The 22,214-nt window shown below is 38.1% G+C and overlaps 1 protein-coding gene across 4 annotated transcripts in view; it reads right to left on the bottom strand.

The window, feature by feature from the left end:
* Positions 1 to 361: 361 nt before the first annotated feature.
* KLKB1 (kallikrein B1) overlaps positions 362 to 22,214 on the bottom strand; it is a 26,327-nt gene continuing 4,474 nt past the window's right edge. For 3 of the 4 annotated variants that reach the window (XM_057697501.1, XM_057697503.1, XM_057697502.1), the window contains exons 2-15: positions 21,270 to 21,328; positions 17,680 to 17,842; positions 16,163 to 16,269; positions 13,141 to 13,300; positions 12,572 to 12,681; positions 8,858 to 9,017; positions 7,994 to 8,103; positions 7,693 to 7,855; positions 7,486 to 7,598; positions 7,159 to 7,324; positions 5,062 to 5,237; positions 4,001 to 4,096; positions 1,304 to 1,443; positions 362 to 808 (exon numbers count right to left, since the gene is read on the bottom strand). In XM_057697501.1, coding sequence (XP_057553484.1) covers positions 626 to 808; positions 1,304 to 1,443; positions 4,001 to 4,096; positions 5,062 to 5,237; positions 7,159 to 7,324; positions 7,486 to 7,598; positions 7,693 to 7,855; positions 7,994 to 8,103; positions 8,858 to 9,017; positions 12,572 to 12,681; positions 13,141 to 13,300; positions 16,163 to 16,269; positions 17,680 to 17,842; positions 21,270 to 21,328 — 1,906 coding nt within the window. In that variant the 3' untranslated portion in view covers positions 362 to 625. Of the gene's footprint in view, positions 809 to 1,303; positions 1,444 to 4,000; positions 4,097 to 5,061; positions 5,238 to 7,158; positions 7,325 to 7,485; positions 7,599 to 7,692; positions 7,856 to 7,993; positions 8,104 to 8,857; positions 9,018 to 12,571; positions 12,682 to 13,140; positions 13,301 to 16,162; positions 16,270 to 17,679; positions 17,843 to 21,269; positions 21,329 to 21,925; positions 22,143 to 22,214 lie in introns of those variants that run through there. The other variant, XM_057697500.1, reaches the window with a different exon arrangement.

The following is a 22,214-nucleotide window of genomic DNA, read 5'->3' as shown; positions in this document are numbered from 1 at the left end:
GAGCTCTGTGGCAACGCCCCGCCCTGGAAACCAAGGTAGGAGGCCAGCATGAAAAGAGGTACTACCATTCTTCCAGGTTCAGATAACCCATCTCTTCCTTGGAGAAGTGCATGTTACACAGGTTTCTTTGATTCCACTTGGCAGAACAAAATCCAAGCTTACCAGCTGTTCACCCCAAGTGACGCAGGCAGTAGTAAGTATGAATGACCAAGCAGGTGAGGCTGAGAGAAGAATTTAGTATCTCTGAGATAGACTGCATCCCAGAGGAGGTGGTGAGATTAGGATGATCCCAGGCACTGTGCTAGAATCTGGAGTCACTTATCTTCCATTCTGTTTCACTATCAGAAGAAAACACTTTTCAATCACACAATTTTGCCATTTTATTTCACAGCAGCCATGGAGACACTCAGTTGTTATTCTCTCCCATGACAGCGTTATTACTGAGTGTTGAAAGCGTTACGCATTGTCCCTTTCACCCTTATGACAAGGACAGGAGGTAGACACCACTCCCCACGTTTCTGCAGATGAAGACCCCAGGGCTCAGTACTCGACGTGAACGCAGGTTGTAAAACGAATGCTCCCAGACCTGGGCTCCTTCCCGTCCCTGTGATGCTTCTCAAGCTGGCTACTTCATGGAAGACGGACCACCGCCATCCTGTGTTTTCTCTAAAATCCAGTCCATGTACTCAGAGACTTTGGTGTAGACCCCTGGATGGTCCCTGCGGGCACAGCCTTCACCCCAACTGGTGATGCCCACCAAATGCCACACGTCGTCATGTTTACAAACCAAGGGACCACCTGAATCACCCTGTGTCACAGTGAGTGGAAAAAATAAAATAAGAAAAGGTCATGACAGACGAGCCTTTAAAATTCTGTAGTCACACCACACACAATTTCTCACAGTTCTTCAGATACTCGTGTGCCTCGGCTATGGAATGACATGAAAGTGACTTAAGTCAATAGTGTATGGATGCATTTTCTGTTTATTCCAACAAAGGAATTTTGACATTATCATCCCAAGGTGAGATAACCTAATGCTCTTATATTTTAGCACAATTACTGTAGGTACAATTCTCTTCCCTTGAATATGGCATGCTCTTGCAAAGGCTCTGAGATATATACTATATGAGATATAAAAATTGTATGTGTATATTCAGTTTGTTGAAGACGTCTTATGAAATTACCAAATTATTTGGTTCTCAATTATTTGGAAAGCTCCTGTGAAATACTCTTGGAAAAAGTATATTTTGAAATGATTTTTCTCATGCGGCCTACTGCGTGTTTTCATAATCGAATGCATTACCTTGCAAGCATCTTTTCCTCCTTCTTTATAGCCAGCACAGATCATCTGTTTGGTTATTTTATAATCTCTATAACTTCTCTGGCATTCTTCATTTGATACCAAAGGAACTTTTGCCTTTCGTAGGGTATTTTGGATTTTCCCTATGAGGTAAACAATATACGACTTCAGAAGGAGGCAATAAAATAAATACAGAAGTAAGACTACAGTCTTACAACAGAGGAGAATGATGAATTTGCCACTAAGGTCCTTTCTTTGGATAAAAATAGTAAAGGTGGGAGGAGAGAGAGAGTCCTGTATTGGACTCTGATGCAGCGTTGGGACCACCCTAGAACCTTAGGTTGACCAAAGAACTTCCATTTTCTCTGCCATGCTCTCATCTCCATAAAAGTCCCCCAAATTCCCTCTTATCGCCTGCAGTCTGAAAGCCTAGAAGTTCTTATTTTTCAGGCTTTGTTTTACATATTCAAAATTATAGCTTTAAAATTATTTTTCTCAACAAAATGAAAAGACAACCTACAGAATGGGAAAACATATGTGCAAACATTTATCTAATGAGGGGTTCATATCCAAAATACTTAAAAGAATGCACACAATTCAATAGCAAAAGAAAAAAATTGCCAATTTTCAAACGAGCAAAGGAGGTGAACAGACATTTTTTCAAAGAAGATAATGGCCAAAAGGTACATGAAAAGGTGCTCAACCTCAGTAATCATCAGGGAAATGAAAATCAAAACCACGATGAGATATTACCTCACACATGTTAGAAGGGCCTTCATCAAAAAGATATGAGATAACAAATGCTGGTGAGGATGTGGAGAAAAGAACACTTTTGTGCACAGGTGGTGGAAATGTAAATTGGTGCAGCCTTTATGGAAGACAGTATGAAGCATTCTCAAAAAATTAAAAACAGAACTATCATGTGATCCAGAAATTCCACTCCTGGGAATATATGGGAAGGAAATGCCAATACAGTGTCACAGAGATGTGGCAGCCCCATGTCTACCGCAGTGCTATTTACAAGAGCCAAGACATGGAAACTTAAGATGTTTCCTTTGACAGATGAATGGATAAAGACACTGTGTGATGTCCACAATAAAATATCCCATCATATATGTATGCAAATATATGATGGAATATTATTCACCCATAAAAAACACTGCCGTATGGTACATTTGAAAGTTGTTAAGAGAGTAGATGCTAAGAGTGCTTACCATGAGGAAAAATAATTTTTTTTCTTTTTCTTTCTTTTTTATTTTCTGTGTGTGTATCTATATGAGATGATGAATGCTAACCAAATTTATAGCAGTGATCATTTCACAACATTTATAAGTCGAAACAATCTGCTGTACACTTTTAACTGATGCAGCCATGTATGTCAATTATGTCCCAATAAAACTGAAAAAAGTATACACATACAATTTTTGAAAAAAAATCCCAAACCTTTGGCAACAGAAGAGTATTTTGTTCTTTGAGTAAATGCAAGTGAGTGTTTTTCACAAAGAACAATTTATATTTACAAATAGTTTAATTTCCACCAGTGTCCAGGCACCCCTTGGACATGTTTTGGGAGCATTCATCATTTAGCTAAGGTTGCTTTTAAATTCTTCGTGTTCAAAGCACTAGCCAAAAATCAGAAAAGTTTTAATTCTTTGAATAAAGGACAGAATCAGCAAAGATGGAGAGAGCTTGGCAGGCTATCTCCTTTTGTAAAGAATGATGCAAATATTGTTCCATCTAGTGTCCACCAGGAACATCATTTTGGAAAAAAAAGAATGGTCTGTTTCCTGGAAAATCCAAGGACAGCTGAAACACCCCAAGTACCCATAAGCAGGGGTTCTTACCCAAGGGTCCATAGGAAGAGTTCACATGGTCTATAAACTTGGGTAGGAAAAAAATACATGTCTTTATTCTCACCAACCTCCAACCAAAGTCTAACACTCCCTTCACTGACGAATGCAGGCAGCACACAGGAATATTAGCGGTCCTGTGACTTTGCCATCAGTAGAGATCACAGATATTTTCCTATCACCTTGTAGTTATGGCAGGTGACTGAAATTACCTTTGTGCTCATTGCAATTTCAAAATTATGGTAGTTACTAGAACTTACTGTTTAATATATTAATAAAGATGCACATGTATTTCTATATCACATTTTAAAGTATTTGATAAATTATTGCAATTTCACTGGTTTTCTTTGTAATTCTATGTGTTTTATTTAAAGGTTTAAAAGCATCATTAGAGAAGTTTATAGGCCTCACCAGATTGCAGGAAGGATGCAATAAAAATAAAAAAACAGATTTAAGAGCCTGCCAGAAAGAGAGATGGCGTGCCTGCACTCCTGGTCATTAATATCAAGGGATAACAGTGGCCTTGAGAGATGGGAACTCTATTAATTCTGAGGACAGGATGGGCTTAGGGGAGGTTGTAAGTCCTGCATGGGACCAATCCTTTATGTGACGTCAAACAAATGATGTTTATCATAAAGTAAGATGCTTGAGAGATTACCCTATAAATTTTTCCAAGCCCAAGCAAAACTCTGTATTCTCAAGAATTACTGAATAAATACTTGGGAATGAGTAATTTGGAAAAAACCGTGAGTTTGGATATAATTTTAGAGGCCAGTTAAACGGATCCACTCCATGTATTTTAACATATAAGACTTACTTTAGAAACAGCATTTAAAATGTCAAGTTGTACCTTTTTCCTCTGTGAAGCCCCACCCAGTTATCCAACAGTCAGTGTAAATAGTTTTTGTATCATCTTTGGAAGGTAGGCATATTGATTTTTGGGAATCTGAAAGGTAATTTTTAAATTAAGAGTTTGGCTAGATTTAGTTAGAGATACTGACTTTAAAAATAGGTACTTTCCCCACCCCACCCCCACCCCCACCCCCCATATTCTCTTTCTATAGAGTAACACCAAGTAGAATAAACCGTTTGCTTTCTGCTCAATTTCTAAAGTCAATGATTCAACAAAACTTCTCACCATCAGAGTCATTTTTGGTGTTAGATTTTCTGGATTAAATTTTAAAACTCAGGACCCAAACTTACTGTCACAAGCACTTAGAAGTTCTTGTGTCTTATTCTGTGTGTGATTCTCTTAATAGTAACAGCAGAGGGTCTACACTGTTTCAGGCATGATATTTAAGTGTTTTAAATTTTATTTTAAGTGATTTAAATGTCAATAAGTACATTTTATTTACTTATTAACTGATTTAAATTTCATAACAATCCCATGCAACAATCAGAGGTTGCAGAGAGGTAAAGGCATCTTGCCTGAGTTCACAGAATCATTCGTAGACCCAGCAGACAGCGAGCAACCGTGGTGCATTGTACCTCCAAAGGCAGCATCTCCAACCGCAATGCTACTGTCTTCCCAGAACTTCCTTCTGCAACAGTCTCCTCTCTACTCAAGTTACACCTGGAAATTAATATCTGGCTCTGCTTGCCCTCATAGGCCTGCTCTGCTTGCTACTCTTGTCAAAGGAAGCAGTGCTTCTCAATATCTATTATTTCAATAGCATATATGCAGCTGTATTCCTTCCTGAAACAACTAATTAACACATCTTGGCCATTAAGTAGAAGAGATTTTATGTCAAGTCACAAGTCATCTTTCCTGTGAACACTCATCTTTCCCACAACTCCACTAACCAGAAAATAAAGATGGTCTCTCTAGATTCTGACCACTCATTCAAACTGATGTGACAACTGAAACCAACACAATTCAGCTGTATGCTTCTCCTTAAAAACGCTACATACCAGTATAATTCAAAGGAGTCTCAAGTTTTATTAAGGCAATATCATGACCACCTTCCGAGATTTTATAATTTTGGTGAATAATAATCTCTTTTATTTGTGAGAAAGGTGTTTCTTTTGTTATCTCTGATAGATTTAAAATGCCACCATAAATGCGCCAAACATCTGATAAAGGAAGCCTAGGAGGAAAAAATAAATACCAATTTGAAACCAAAAAGACTGGTCTTTGATATTGGTCCTTTTTTCCTCTCACGTTACATTTCAGAAAAGAACTGGGAAGAAAATACTACACCTGACATATGTTTACGTACCTAATTTCTCCTCCTTGCAATTTAGCACCAACGGCAGCTGTGCTGAATCTCTGAAGATTTTGTTAAAGATGTTGGAAAGTGTACATTTATACAACTATGTCATGTTTTCCGTAAGTAAATACACAAGAATGTTGCTATCTCTTTCTGAGAGAAACTGTGTTTGGGAGATGTCTAGCAGTTTATCATGGAAAATCATGCTCATTTCACGAACCTGAAAACAGTTGCTTCCATGAAATTCAGAACTGGCAAGAGAGATTACTTTACACAAACCCTCTGTAACTCGATAGGGTAGGGGGTCCCCAGAGAAAGAGAACCAGGCATGGTTTTCTTGACATCAGAGAAGCCATTTTCTGCCTAAGCCATTTTGCAATCTAAGCCTGGCCACAACGCTTGCCCTTGAATAGGTCTCAGTAATTAATGATCCTAAGGGAACAAAAGAATGCAGAGACAAATGACTGTTACAGGCAAGAGAAATAACAATTGCGATGATCATAGATCAGTTGTAAAGACTCCTAGTTGTCTTTCAATGGTAAAGATTAGCCTGAAGCGCTCAACCACCAGAATGGCTGGAACCTAAGGGATGATGATGTTGACCTTTTCTGACCCTCGTGACTTCAATCAACTAAAGCTTGGGCTCTGCCCAAGCCCCTTCATGAATATGCATGTATCCTTAGTTTAAAACTTCCCCAATTTTGCTATTCACGGAGACACTGCCTTGGGAAAGATCCATGGTGTTCTCCTTACTCGCTGCAAGTTATAAATCCTTCCTTTTCCTGATCTTTGGCTTGGTTGTGTCTTTGACTTGACACCCAACCAAGAGGTGAAACCAGTTTTCACATAACACCCCTAATAGAGCAAGTGAGGGGAATTTCGGTGCTATTTAAATTATATCTATATTTTGGGAAGTGTGAAAATTTAAATTAACTTTAAATTTGAATATACACAAAATAAATCTAAAATTACTATTTAGAGCAAAGTCTTATTTTGTGTAAAAATCTGGAAATTGTTATTATCAAGTTAGTGGTTCAAGATATGCTCACCCAAAACTCTAGAGAAAATAATGGAGGTATTAGGTGCAATGTGGCTTTTCTTTCAATTAAATCACAGTATTTCCCATGTATATTATCGCTTATAAACTCACAACACTGAGCCTTCCAGTATGAAAATTCTTAACCGGAACTGGTACAACCACTATGGAAAACAGTATGGAGGTTCTTCAAAAATTAAAAATAGAACTAATATATGATCTAGTAATTCCACTTCTGGGCATAAAGCCATATATAAACATATAAATATAAAATGGAATATCATTCAGCTATAAAAAGAAGGAAATCCTGCCATTTGCAACAACATGCATGAAACTTCAGGGCATTATGCTTAGTCATAAGTCAGAAAGAGAAAAATAAATACTGTATCATCTCACTTACATGTGGAATCTAAAAAACCAAACTCAGAGAAACAGAAAGCAGATTGGGGGTTGTCCCCAGACTGGGGGGGTGGGCGGAAGGCTAGAAAATGGATAAAGGTGATCAAAGGGTACAAAATTCCAGGTATATGATAAATTAGTTCTGGGCATGGAATGTACAGCATGGTGACTGTAGTTAATACTGTATTGTATATCTGAAAGTTGCTAAGAGAGTAAATCTTCAGAGTTCTACCACCAAAAATATTGTAGCTTTGTGAGGTGATGGCTATTAATAAACTGACCTGATGATGGAGAAATTGATTACAGAGTCTTCAAAACAAAGAGGCAAGGTAAGCCCCCAAATAAAATGCAGGCAAACCTTACCCATCAAAGCAATGGGCAGCAGTTAAGACCCACTGGTGTCCAATGATTGACCCTCCACACAGGTGGCTCTGAGGTCTCAGATTCACTTGCAGACTGACCTGCCAGGGCCACTCTCCCCAAGAAGAGTTGGTTCCTCCAACAATGCGTGCATTTTTTGTCGTACAGACTAAAACGAGAGCGTTGAAGTTAACGGTTGGAACTAGAGGTGAACCAGAGTAATCTTCAGCCAAGGAAAACAAGACACATAATTCCATTACGAAGGACTAAAATTATCAAAACAACTCAGACATCCCTCTACAGTTCTATGAAAAACTGAGATTTACTCACCAGAGCTCTCCCCACTTTTACACAACCTCAAAGAATAACCAGAGCTCGCTCTTGTCCCATATGTGATTCTAACTGGGGAACCATCCAAAGACAACCGTAAGGAACACTTACACCTAGATAAGATGATCAACACAAAGGTTAAACCTCAGAGGATGAAAGCCCACGAAATTGTCTTCGACTGTCTTTGAAAAATAAATTTTCACTAACCTCTCTCCTCTACAGTCTTCTGGTAATAAAGAATAAGAAAAAAACTGACAGCGAATCATCTTTGTGCAAGTCTCCTGGCAACCATTTGCTCCCTCAACGAAGGTCACATTCAGTTCTTCTCCTTCAAAGTCAACTTGTGAGTAAATTTTGGAGTGGCAGGGCTCTGTGCCAATTATGAATATACAAAGATTAAAAATGCAAACAGTAAGCCAAGTTTACACAAGTTTCTGCTACATTGAGGATTGTTAGAGGGTCATAAAAATGTCACATTTTGTGTCATATTATTATTGAATCATATTACCAGGTAAAGTTTGTTTGCAGGTTAAAAGGCTGTATCCAGAAATGGCGTTTTCCTGAGGAGTCGGGGAACTTGGGGTCCCACTCTGGGAAGTCTTAAGTAAACAAACATTTCTATTTAAAAAAACAAGCAAGAGAAAGAAAGAAATCTACATTAAAGGCAAAAACAAAAGCACCTCATATCAAAAAAAACACCCTCTGCAAATTTTATTCTTCTGAAAAATTCTCTTCAAAGTAAATCAAACTACAGAACTCAAACTACAGAGATAAAATGTAAATCCAGCCACGTCTCCCTCTGAAGAAAACTGATAGGCACAGAAAGCCTGAGAAGAAGAGAAAGGTAAAGTTCTACCCTCTAATTAAAAAAAAAAAAAAAAAAGAGGAAAGAACAAATTCTGGGGAATTATGGCACTGATGCTATCATATAACTCTATACCCTTCTCTTAGCTCCACCTTGTATGTAAAGAAAATGCAGGTTATCTGAGGGTCAAGAGGTCGAACCAGAACCTTGATCAGGATAAACAAGGCTCTAGTTTCTAAAACAGGGGTTAGAACAAAGAAGCTTAAAAATATTCTCCTAGCAAGTAGTTTACTTCAAGCTAATACAAAGCATTAAGATTAGTAGGAAAGGTATGTGATCGTTTTTTTTCCCCATGGCTGTTGTTTCATTGATTCAATATGTTTAAGTAAGAGAAGGTGGGTAGAAAAGTCTGTGAATCTCTTAACTAATCTGTACCTGGCAGAAAAGCACCTATTGAAACTATGAGTTCAAGTGTTTTGAAGGAAATGAACAGAACTTATTAAAAACTCAAACTATAAAATTAAAGTGATGTCGGGACAGCAGCAAACATTATACATTCATACGCACCTTTGTGATTCTGTCTTCCACGCGTTTGTATAGAAAGTGAAGAAAAGGCACTTGGGGTGATAGGTGCAAATGGTTCGACACACAAAAGCATCCGGTGCTATGATTCTGGCAACATTCACATCTGAAAATGCGCGATGTTGGAAAATGTTCATGTGGCAGCCTGCGAACCCACAGAGGGAAGGAGTACATGACACGATGCTAAATGTGCTCGTACTTTGTCATCATAACTAAGGAAACTATGACTGTTATTCATAAAACTACACATGCTAAGTGAAAACATGTCCATTGGAACATCCCCAAACTTGTTTGCCATTTGGAAGAAGGAAAAATTGGTCTAACTTGGATAAAAAACAGATTCAGAGAAATAAAATGCTTAACCCGAGTTCCTAGCTCCATCCTATTCAGTGTGAAATATTTATGTTACTCAGTCTTTGTTTATATTTTCTTTATATTACCCTGACCCTGAATTCCAGGAACACGAGGTTTTGTGTTATGTTTTCCTGAACATTCTGAAAAAGATTTTAATAAAGAGATCAACAAAAACCTGACTTTCTAACAAAAATGCCATGTGCCCACTGAAATTAGAACAAGAAGAAACCACTTTCATTATCTATAACATAATTATATCCCTTAATTTCATTTTATATGTGTTCATATTATTTACTCAGTTTACTCAACTTGATAACACATGAATCCTATTAAAATTATGCAATCTTAAAGAATAAGGATAGCAGTTATGAGAAAGACAAAAAAAATCCAAATTTAAATGAACATAGTTGGATCAAGAGAGAGTGCCCGCCATAACATAGTATCTTCAGATGGGCAGTTTAGGAAATTAGACCTCAACTAATTACAGCTTTTTTATTCTTTTAATTTAAAACAGAGTCTTGAAGCTGGAAGAGAACTTATGAGTCATCCATATCTATCTACAACTGCATCCTCTTAAGGATACCCTTGACAAGGTGTTCAACATTTATTTCAGACATTTATAGTGACAAGGAGCTGACTATCTCATGACAAGGCTCACTTCTGGATCACTGCAGGTGCTGGAATTTTTTCCTTATTTTCATCATGGTAGTGTCTACCTTATAAAACCACACAGATTAAGCTAATCCTTTCCCCAATGATAGTCCTTCAAAAACAAAAATTTAAAACAGTCATCCTGACTCTTTTTCAGGTTTACTGTCTTTAACCTGTTTCTTTAACAGGATCTTATTTTCCGTGATTTCTAGATATCTCACCATCTGGTTACCTTCCTTTGAAGTGTTCCACTCGTGCGTTGCTCCGCACAAAATGTGGACCACAGAGCTGAATACAAAATGCAGTCACCGTCTGACCTGTCCCCATGACAAAAGGACAGGCGCTACCTTGTTCCAAAGACCATGTTCTTTTTTAAAGCTAGTTTGTTCTGTTTATGAAAAGCACCACAGGATGTTAGTCCGCCCGACAGAGGAAGGACCTCCCCAAATCCTCTCCTCCCTCAGTGTCAAAATCAACATGGTTTCAGAACTCTGGAAACCTACCAAACGTTTGTAACAGTCCAGGGAGTGTTTACTGAAGAAAAACAGCCGGATGCCAGTAAGAACAGTGAGTTTTGTGGGGTTTTAACTTGCCCTGTCTCATCCCCTCTCCCCAGCTCCACGGAAGCCACGGAAGCCTTGGGAAAAAACACCCACAATCACGGGGAAAGCCCCAGGAGGGGCAGATCGGAGCTGGGGCCACTCCAAAGCTTTGTCCCCAGATCACTGTCATTACTTGACTGGCTGGAAGTTCTCAGGAAAACCCCACTCCCAAGGACTGAGTTTCTTTAACCTGACTTAGAGCTTCCTCAGTGTTAACAGCCTTTTCTTGGAAGTGTTTGTCCCCCCCCAAAAAACAAAAAAAACAAACGGGGGCCGTTACACAACATTGTAGCTGCCTAAGGCAGCAGTAACAGTTGGGATAAACAACAAGCCAATAAGAACCCTAAAAGGAAAACCAGGGAGAGTTTGAAAATCTCTGACATATTGCTGGGAATCTGGACGGCCATAAGCCTGTGTAGAGCCGGCTGTGCGCATGACCTTGGCGGGGCACACGCCCACCGGAGATCTGAGGCAGCCCTGAGCCCTCGCCGCTGGCTGACCTTGACCTCTGTGAGCAGAAAGTGCCAGGGCAAAGCTGTCAGATCCCTGCCAGGGCAGGGAAGGTATGCCCTTACTCTCACACAAAGCCCCTTGTTCAAGGCTGGGAAGCTCCCTGGTTCTAGGCACTTGAAGGGAACTTCTGTCCCACCATTAGCTAACTAGGAAGAAAACCGAGCACAGACATCCGTGACCGTGTCAGCAAAGACTAAACACTTAACATAATTAGTTCAGGAGAGTCTTCAAATTAACAGCCACAGCAACACAAGATGGTAACAACAACAAACTCTAAGGAAGGAGGGAATTTGGTTTCCAGAGTTGTCACATGCTAGTATTTAAAAAGTCTAAATTTTTTTTTTTACAAAAAATTATGAGACATGTAAAGAAACAAGGAAATATGACCCATACATAGAATTAAAGGTCGATATAAACCATTGCTGAGGAAGCACAAACCTTGGATTCACTATATCAAGACGTTACGTCGACTATTTTAAATGTTCAAAGAACTAAAGATAATCTTGTCTAAAGAACTGAATTATGAAAACAATGTCTTGCCAAATAGAGAATATCAACAAAGAGATAGAAATTATACTTAAAAAAGGAACCAAATCTGAATATTAGAAAATTAAATAATCGGTTAATTCGAAGCAATAAATCTGGAACCCAGCATGGAGGAGGTGTGTTTGGGGAGGGTGGGAACAGATAGGAAAAGAGATGCATTGTTGCCAACTTCCCAGTCTTCCAAGGAGGGATCCAAACCCAGCTCCCCATTCAGGGCGCACAGAGCTGGCACTTGATACTGTGTAGAAGTGGCTATTGGTAATTTGGTTTCAATAACATGTTATCATTGACACAGTGATATGCTAAATAAAGTAGAATATCATAGCAAATTTTCTGGATAATTCAATTAAAATTACCTCTATGTCTGAAACTACAGGGTTTCATTGATTTATTATGCTAGAGTCATTTCACTAGATAATAGACACCACCAAGAAACAACCTTATGGTTTTCTCCACAACGTCACTGTGCTACTTTCCTATGGCTGCTGTAACAAATTATCCCAAACCTAGTAGCTTAAAACAACACAAATGTATTATCTCAAAGTTCTGGAGATCAGAAGTCAAGAGGTCGGAAATGGGTCCTTCTGGGCTTTAAATCAAAAGGCCGGCGGGGCTTTGTTCCTTCATGCATCTCTAGAGGAAAACCTTTTTCCTTATCTATTCCAGATTCTAGAGGCCACCTGCATTTCTTGGTTTATGGACCCTTCCTCTATCTTCAAAGCCAGAAATGTAACCTCTTCAAACCTCTCTCTCTTCCTCTGACTCTGACACTTCTGCTCCCTCCTTCTTTTATAAGGACCCTTGTGACTACATTGGGCCCATCCACATAATCCAGAATAATCTCCCGTCTCAAAGTCTTTAATGTCATCATACATTTAATAAAGCCACTTTTGCCCTGTAAGGTAACATATTCACAGATTTCAGGTATTAGGATGTGGAGGTCTTTGGGGGCGGGGGGGTGGGTGGGTGGGTGGGAGGTGGAGTGCTCTTAGTCTGCCTGCTACAATCACACAGTGAAACAGGAGCCAATTACCAATTTTCGAGTCCGCACAGGGCTTCAGTGAGAATCCAGATTCCACGTCAGCCAGCACCTTTATACTAGTAGGTGTCCCTTGTGGACTGTTCTTTAATAGGCAGTTGTTCCTGGATGTGAAAAACAGAGGTTACTTTGCTTCCTAAACTTCGAGGTGCCTGCAGAAGTCCATTTCCAGTCAAAAATGATCCATGGTCAGTGGAAAATAAACAAAGCAATCAGAACAGTGACCTTGGTGATGAATGAGTGAGGGGTTTGTGTTATTCATCAAATAAACATCCCCACCCCCCACCCCACAGAGGGAAAGTGATGGGAAGGTCATGATGAGGTAGGAGCCATTTTTCTACAAGACATTATTCTACTGAACCCCCATTCCGCAAGCACAGTGTATCTGCGGACCAAGTGGAAATTATTCTCTTCAGGAAAAATGACACAAAATTGAGTAAAATAATAAGAGTGGTTAAATCTAAAAACCCTATCTGGTTTTCAGCTGGGGGCAAAAGGGTTATGAAGAGTACAATTAAACCCTAAAACACCATCAGAAAGAACAGTCACTGAATTTTACTCACCGGTACTCTGCATTGAAGAAGCTTTGCGTGGCGTATGTGAAAAACTGGCAGTGAATGCTATTGGTGCACTTTTCTTGGCATTCTTGAACGCTTTTCACTTTAGATACATTGAAATTGACTCCTCTCATATCAAGTCCTTCATGAATGCCTCGGTGGCAAGCTGTCCAAATAAAACGCATAGAGCAAATTCAATCAGTTTCCCTTCTGGAAGTAAATAATCAATTTGGGCTGTGTAGTTTTGGGGTTTTTTAAAATTTTTTATTTTACAGTGGAGTATAGTTGATTTACAATGTTGTGTTAGTTTCAAGTGTACAGCAAAGTGATTCGCTTATACATATACATCATCCATTCTTTTTCAGATTCTTTTCCCGTATAGGTTATTATAGAATATTGAGTAGAGTTCCCTGTGCTATATAGTAGGTCCTTGTTGGTTATCCATTTTATATATAGTTGTGTGTATATGTTAATCCCCAAATCTTAATCCATCCCTCCCCCCCTCCCACATTTCCCCTTTGGTAACCGTAAATTTGTTTTCAAAGTCTGGGCTGGGTAGTTTTGAAAGACATTATTCCATTTTTGGCAACTGCCCTATTAAACAGGGGATTTAGAATGTAGAATCGCTAAATTATCAAACTCTGCTTGAAATAAATATATTTCAATACGTTTTCGAGCACTAGCCTGTAAAAGGGGTTCATTTACTTCCCAAACTGCAAAGTCTAGAACTTCACACTAGAATTATCAATGAGCAGTGGAAGAGAAACAAGACAATAATACTGATAACAGGAATTTGTAAGTTGTAGAAACGGAAACTCTTTCCAATTCTGCTTTACACGAGAAAAGAAACAGGCTAAGAATTGGGATGGAATTTTTTTTTTTCCTTTAGGAAGCATTTATTTTATTTTATTATTTTTTTTGTAATAACTTTTTTTTATTGGAATATAATTGCTTTACACTCTTGTACCAGTTTTTGAGGTACACCAAGGTGGGATGGAATATTTAAAAATCAAAACTTTTCTTAATGATTAATTAAAAGCTATAAACATACCTCTAAATATTTTAAAGTAAAATTGTCCTGAGTTTAGAGACTTTATGTGCCTGGGAGCAATATTTCCCTTTAATTTAAGCTGTTTGGGGAGAGTTAGAAGGGAAGGTTACATCAAGCTCTGTGAGTAAACTAAGTTTGGGGAAAACAGTAACTGGGGGTATTGAGAAAGGCAATATATTATTTTTTTCTTTAAATTTTACTAGCATGTCACAGTGGAAAATAATGCTTAATAGAAGAATTTACACTAAATTGTATTAAGCTATCAATTTGATCTGATGAAATAGGAGAAACACTCCTCCTCAGGTAAACTATATTGACAAACCCAGGCCCCCATGTTTAGAACTAAGGCTAGTTATACAAACGGCAGGCACACTGTGTGTGTGTGTGTGTGTGTGTGTGTGTGTGTGTGTGTGTGTGTGTGTGTGTTGTGTGTGTGTGTGTTGCAGGAATGGTGTTACTGGGGCGGGGGAAAGGATGAAAAATTTTAAAAACACCTGTAATTTAAATCTACAAAATTACCAGTATATGGTAAAGGTAAAATAGCAATGATGCATTGTCCAATCATGGTTATTTTAAGGTTCTGCCAACCCATCAGTTGAGAGAATCTTTTCAGTACTTTCCACTTTCAGATCAGTCATGTTAGAGAAATAGTTCCTTTGCTATAAATTTATTAGGATAGGGTGGGAAATTGTTTCCCAAGCCATCAGCAGCGATAAGCATCAGAATGAAAGTTTTCTAGTCTCCTAATCCTCACATTTTTTCCTAAGATTTGCTATTGCTGGCAAGATTTATGGAGTCCAATTTTACAATTTGGGGCCTTAAGGGGATTTCTTAACTTTGGCACTATTAACATTTGGGACTAGAAAATCTTTGTTGTGGGGGCTTCCCTGTGTATTGAAGAATGTTTAGCAAGCATCTGTGGTCTCTATCCAGTACATACCACTAGCATCCTCCCAAGTTGTGACAACCAAAAATGTCTCTGGACACTGCCAAGTGCCCCTTGGTGGAAGGACAAAATCCCCCTGGTTGAGAGCCACTGAGAACCTCTGGTGTACAACTTACCCTCAAATGAAACAGGGAGGGAGACGCCCTCTGTATTCTCTCTCTCTCTCTCTCTCTTTTAGTGTTCTACTTCTTTTTCGTGAAGTTTTTTTTTTAATTTTTATTTTATATTGGAGCATAGTTGATTAACAATGTCATGTTAGTTTCAGGTGCACAACAAAGTGATTCAGTTATACCCATACCTGTATCTATTCTTTTTCAAATTCTTTTCCCACTTAGGTTATTATAGAATATTGAGGAGAGTTCCCTGTGCTATACAAGGTCCTTGTTGGTTATCTATTTTTTTAATTGAGAAAATTCACTTTATATTTTTCCTTTAGTACTAACTTTATTTTTATTTTTTTAATTTTTATTTTTGATTGGAGTATAATATAGTTGATTAACAATGATGTGTTAGTTACAGGTGTACAGCAAAGTGATTCAGCTATACCCAAACAAGTATCCATTCTTTTTCAAATTCTTTTCCCCTCCAGGTTATTAGAGAATATTGGGCATAGTTCCCTGTGCTATACAGAAGGTCCTTTTTGGTTATCTGTTTTAAACAGAGCAGTGTACACATGTCAATTCCAAACTCCAAATCTATCCCTCCCCCCACCCTTCTCCTCTGGTAACCATAAATTTGTTCTCTTAGTCTGTGAGTCTGTTTGTTTTGGAATCAAGGGGAGCCTATTTTGGATGTGGATTCACTATCTGTACACCTTACACCAAAGAGCCAACCTCACAGAGAAGAGACGCTCCTTGAGTATGGGATGCCTGATAGAGGCAAGCGGGCACGACCAGAACACAACCCCGTCTCTGTTATCTTTCTGAACGCCCCCTTCCAAAAGTGCCTGGCAGTACATACAGAGTTTAAGCAGAAGCTGTTCTAAGGTAGACCCATTATCCATCCAATTAGCTCAGAAATCCACACCTTACCACTAATTCGATCACCACATTGCTTTAAGGAATGTCCAGAAATTGCACTTGTCCGTGACACTCTTGGCAGAGTTCCTGTAACACTGTCTTTCAAGAAGCAACCAAACCTGTTTTTAAAAGTAGCTTCACATAAGAAGTAGAATAGTAAACACACATTGAGGAAATGTCTAACATTTTTATACACTCATAAATATAGCCAGGAATAAGGAAAATAATACAGCTTCCCTGACACCTGCTGGGACAAAAAAAAGAAACATTCTTAGAGGCAATTCCATCATATCTAACAGTCTTTGTAATACCTAACTTCAGCATTGTTTTCCTGTATATTCACATTTTAAAGCACAGAAAGTCAATCATAATAAAGAGGTAATGGTTTTTCCTGTGTTCCTAAACTTTGGGGGAATTATGTTCCCCCGGTGATTGTTTTTATAAATATTATAATTTACATAAGAAATTAAATCAGTCATGAGAGTTGCGTCTATATATGGTGTTCATCTCGATGACTAACTCCTTCCAGTCCACCTGCTGAAAGGCTTCTTTCTGTCTTTAATGTCAACCTTAATGTAATTTCATTATTCACAAGGATTCTAGACCCCAGCTCAACTTTTTATGTGAAAAGTTGCTGCCATTCACATACGGTCTGGGTTTTCTATGCAAGTTTCACATGTAGAATCAGGGATGATTGTCTCATTCCTAGTTTTTAAATTCGAACAGAGCACAGATAAAGGAAAAGAATTATGGATATGGAAATGGGAACAAGGAAGAAACATTCAATCATTCATTCTGAATATTGATCAAAATTAAAGAAAATTACAATGAAACTATGGTTGTGCTTAGGCAACTTTATGACTGAATAAGATTTTTAATTACCTTCTTTTTAAATGCTCTTACTTTTCCAAATTACCAGTTAATAATATATATTCATGGTCTCTGACACACACACACACATGCACATGCAGGCACACACCCGCCGGCACACACCCGCCACAGATACCCTAGATGCCCAAACGGCCTCATTATAGGCACCATTCAGACCTAACTTCTCCCAAGTTTACAAGTTCTGGATCTTAATTCTATTCTCAACAAAACGCTTCCTTTCTATCTCATCTTCTTAGGACTGTGCTATCCACAATGTGGTCATGGGTCTGATAGCAAGTACCTTTCTTATTCTGGTGAAATATTTACCTATTATTAGACCCTTTCTTGACATAATCTCTTAATGATTTCAAGTATTTTCCTCGAGGTCTTGGACAGAAAAAGACTACCTTCTACTAATTTAAATGAAGGCAGCAATTTTTTAAAATGCAGATTTCCAGGCCCAAGAGACTTCGGTTCAGTAGGTCTGGGCTTGAGCCTAAGAATCTGCTTGGATAAGAACTACTCAAGATGATTCCAATGAAGCCGGTCTTTGAACTCCGTTTAGAAACATAACCATGCTGTATGTTACCTTTTTGCACACAACTGATTCCACATTGAAAAATGACTGGCTTCTTCAAAAAAGAAATATCAACTTTTACCTTTTGTCTGTGTCAGTGGTTGAACTTGCAGGAAGAAAACTAAATAGCAAACACCTAGGGTGGAAAGTGCACACCATCTGGCAGTGTTTGACGGTCGGGGTGTACACGGCAGATACATCCCCACCCCGGAAGAAGATATTGTTATATAGTTGAGTCAAGCATTCTGTGATAAAACAATTGAAAAAAAGAAACATTAATTTAGAACAAATAATGATTTTAAAAGAAATGTATCTTCGTTCTGGACGTTCTCATTTTATCCATGGAATACCCAAAGGTCTTATGACATGACTAAATACAGAGGCAGAATGAAATATATTAAGGTTTGATGTATGATGTTAAAGCTATTTTATGGGTACTTCTGAATAAAAATCTTTGTTGATTTTTATTACTCATACTAGATCATTATCAATAATTTGTATGTTAATTATTCCCCCCAAATGCAATCGTAGCTTGGTTTCTCCCTGTTTTCTAACATGCTGTGAAAATATCATGCCTTAAAAATAACAATGTAGGGACTTCCCTGATGGCGCAGTAGTTAAGAATCTGCCTGCCAATGCAGAGGTCACAGGTTCGATCCCTGGTCCAGCAAGATCCCACATGCTGAGGAGCAACTAAGCTGGTGCACTACCGCTATTGAGCCCACATGCCCCAACTACTGAAGTCTGCGCACCTGGAGCCAGTGCTCTGCAACAAGAGAAGCCACCACAATGAGAACCCTGTGCACCGCAATGAAAAGTAGCCCCACTCGTCACAACTAGAAAAAGCCTGTGCACAGCAATGGAGACCCAACGCAGCCAATAAATAAAAAGAAATAAATTTATTTTTTAAAAAAGTCTAAGGACTGGAAGGCACAAAAAAGTTTAAAAAAAAATAACAATGTATGATATCTTTCAAAACACTTTCATAACAAACATCTGCACTAGATTCTCACAACAGCTCTGAAATGAAAGCTAGAGATAGATTTTATCATATGTATAATGACCTTTTTTTTCTTTTTTAAGAAAGAGGTTAAGTAATTGAATCACAAGGCAGTACAGACTTGCACAAGATCCACACAGCTAATGAATGTCTTGGGATATAACCGCAACTCTTCTGACTCCTAATCTTGTTCTCTTTTCTTATGTGCAATGTTAAATGCTGTTCCTCAACTCACTTTAATTCAAGCAATCTAGCAGTTATTAAGTATTTATTACTTTAGGAATGAGGGCAAAAGAGGCAATATTTGCTCAATGTCTACAAGCTCAATATTTAAGTAGTTTAAGCAAATGCACGCATATACCAAATTGAAAACACATTTTGAACTACTGCTGTTTAGAATTGTTCACAGTTCTAAAGTACCCTGCTTCCCACATACTGTTAGAGTATTAAGTGTTACCTTTACTTTTATTGTTTCATATATTAAAGTGTTAACTTTTATATGTGAATTTAGGTTTACCTTGAAAGACCCACATCAAAGTGCTTAATAAGCTTTCCCAACTCAGGTAGAACCTTCACTTTAGTTGGTCAACAGTCCATTAACTGTAGCGTATTCCAGCGACAACCTTGTCCATTCCCGAGGGCCGTAACCACACTTCAATTTTAGTAATGCCTATTTTTATATTGCCCTTCAGGGAATGGGCAGCATAGACATGAATATCACTAAGCACTGAAGATTAAAATTTCCTCTGTGCTATCCTACCCCTCTGGGGATTCTGACCCTTGGCCCTATTACGACACCCAACCCAGCAAGATCAATTCTCTTCCCTCAGAGGCGTAGCTAAGATGACTAAGCCTTGGGTAAGGTTTATATTTAGAAAGAGCAGAGATCTCTCCAGGTGGAAGCTTCTGGGAGTACAAGTTGCCAAGTGTACAAGCCTAGATTTCATATACACACAAAACACTGAGGCACTTGTCCGGTGACACCCCTAACTGCAACGTGGCCTGTGTTTTAGACAGTTGGTGTTTTTGGCTGATTCATAATTATCAAGCAGCCATTCTCCCCCATCCCAGTGCACAAACAAGGTTCCAAACAATGGCTGGTGCTAGCCTGGGAGTTCCCATTCTGCAAGTGAACCTTTGCGGACTGCCGGGTGACTCTACTGTTGAAAGGGGGCCACAATGAAGAGTAGCCCCCGCTCGCGGCATCGAAGACCCAGTTCGGCCAATAAATAAATAAATAAATAAATAAATAAATAAATTAAAAAAAATTAATTAATTTAAGAAAAAGTGAATATATACTAGGCCACAAAAAATAGATGATTTTTAGAGTTGACCTAAGTTGGGTAAATGATTATTCTCTGCTGGTAGAAAAAGTCAACTTGGGAATAACCTTTCTGGAAGCTCATTTTATGATGTATGTCATAAAACCTTCAAAAATATGTATACCTTCGTATCTGGCATTTTAATTCCCCAAAATTTATTCTACAGAAATAAACATGTGTATAAGAATGTGCATACAAAGATACCATGAATAGAGAAGAATATTAAGCTCCAAAAAACATAATATATATTTATTTGCATGAAAAAGTCACTATAAATGGGAAACTTAAGTTACAAAGAAGTATTTGTAGTTAATAACATCTTTGTTGCACGTGTAAAGATTTGTGCAGACAAATATCTAAAAGACTAAACAGAAGATTTTTAACAAAGGCCATTTCTGTATTATAAGACTCAGACAACAGATATTCTCATTTTCTGCTAATCTGCACCTCTAATTTTCCTAGCCTGATCATAATTTTAAAAAAATAAATAAATAAATTGAAGTGGCCACGGTTCACAGCATCTCTGGCTTCTACTCCTCAGCATTCAATGGATTTGTATGTGGTAACAATTATGGCTCAGAACAGCAATTAGGAATGAGGGGACAGATGGAAGGGAGTTTGGTTTTGGGGACAAAAGCTTCTTCCTTAAGAAATTATATTTCCAAATGTAACCCTTACCCCACAGGTGTTTATCTTAACCTTACATCTGAGAGGTAAGTAAACAACATTGTGGCATGGTCTTCTTAAGTAAACATAGACTCAGAAATCACCCATAACGGTGGCATCACAGAAATGCCATTCTACAATGATTAATGAAAAACAGAGTCCAGAATCATCCCTATTTTGTGAAAATTTAATGGAATGGATAGAAAGAGAAATAAGATCAAAACCTGATGTTGAAACTCAAACTATTCAAGTGGATGGTTTACTACATTAAGTATAAACCAGGTACTTTCATTTCTGAAATGATTCCTCAGAGGTCTAAAAGAGTAAAAATACGTACTGAGTACACATTATGATACTTGGATTGGACCCAGACACTACAAAATGCCTAGCACTCTTTTGAATATTCAGATAAAGTTGATTTTTTTTATGTTGATAATAAAAACAGAGGACTGACTATTGTAAGATCTACTTCACAGAGAGTCATTTCCAAAAGGAAGTTTCTGTTAACACCTGCCAAAACATTGTCACCTCTGGGCGCCTCCTTTTGGTGTATCTAGGATCTACATCTGACCAGTGGTAGTTGGTACTGAACCTTAAAAGGATATGTGTCCTGGGGGGTGGATGTCTTGCTTACCTACTCTCCCATTCACCCTTAACTTTACATCTTAGAGAAAATCCACTCACCACAGGAAACTGTAGCAAACAAGCAAAGGAAGTAAGCTGCTTGTCTGAATGAAATCATCCTAAAAGAGAAAGCAACACATGCATAATTCTGCTGGTTGTAGATTATATTCAACACGAACCTTAATTTAAGCTGATATAGATTTTCTTGTAAACGTCTGAATTGCAAATCTAAGCACACAATTACCAGCATAGAAAGCAAGGATTTTCTGCACATTTTGTACCCGGCGACTTGGCACAAGATACAAACTGAGACCTCTAGACTACTGTTGTGTTTACTGTTCATTTGGCTCCTATGTTCTTAGTAATTATGGAGAGGGAATTGGTAGAAGGCAATTAAACACTTGCAGAGCCTCTTGATTTGAGCAAAAAGAAAATTATTACAAACCACAGCAATAGTATTGGTCCAGAATCCCTAGGGAAAAATATTCAAAATATCCAAGCCCACTTTAAATTTTTAAATCAGTCAATATTCTCTTTGATTTAAAAAAATCTTCCATTTAAATATTTCCACATATTGAGAACATTAGTTCCTTCTACATGCTCTAAAAACACAGGAAATTAGAACATCAACTAGTAGTTTCTTCATAAAGTAAAAACAATGCTTAATGAAAAAAAAACCCTATTTGGAAGCAATCAGAATAACAGAAATTCTCTACCTGAAAGCACAATTGCTTCCGTGGTTCTGGAAGTGAGGGTGCCTCTCGCCACTTAAAAATGGCTGGTTTCGAACTTTCCCCATAGGGCTCTGCAGGCAGTATTTGCTTGGCTCTAGTATTGACTTTGGTTGTCTGCCAACAGTTTAAACTTTTTGTCCTGTCAGCATATTCTGTGAACATCCCATTCCTGTGTTGAGCTATTTACTACATTAACTATTTCATAGTAGGACCACAGAATTCATAAACAGGCTTTCATTTTTTAAAATGTCCATAACATTCCCAGTTATTT

Source organism: Hippopotamus amphibius, chromosome 10 (assembly GCF_030028045.1).
Source record: "Hippopotamus amphibius kiboko isolate mHipAmp2 chromosome 10, mHipAmp2.hap2, whole genome shotgun sequence".
In the NCBI taxonomy this organism is placed as follows: domain Eukaryota; kingdom Metazoa; phylum Chordata; class Mammalia; order Artiodactyla; family Hippopotamidae; genus Hippopotamus; species Hippopotamus amphibius.
Note: the sequence above shows the minus strand (reverse complement) of the source record. Positions and strands in the feature narration are given on the sequence as shown.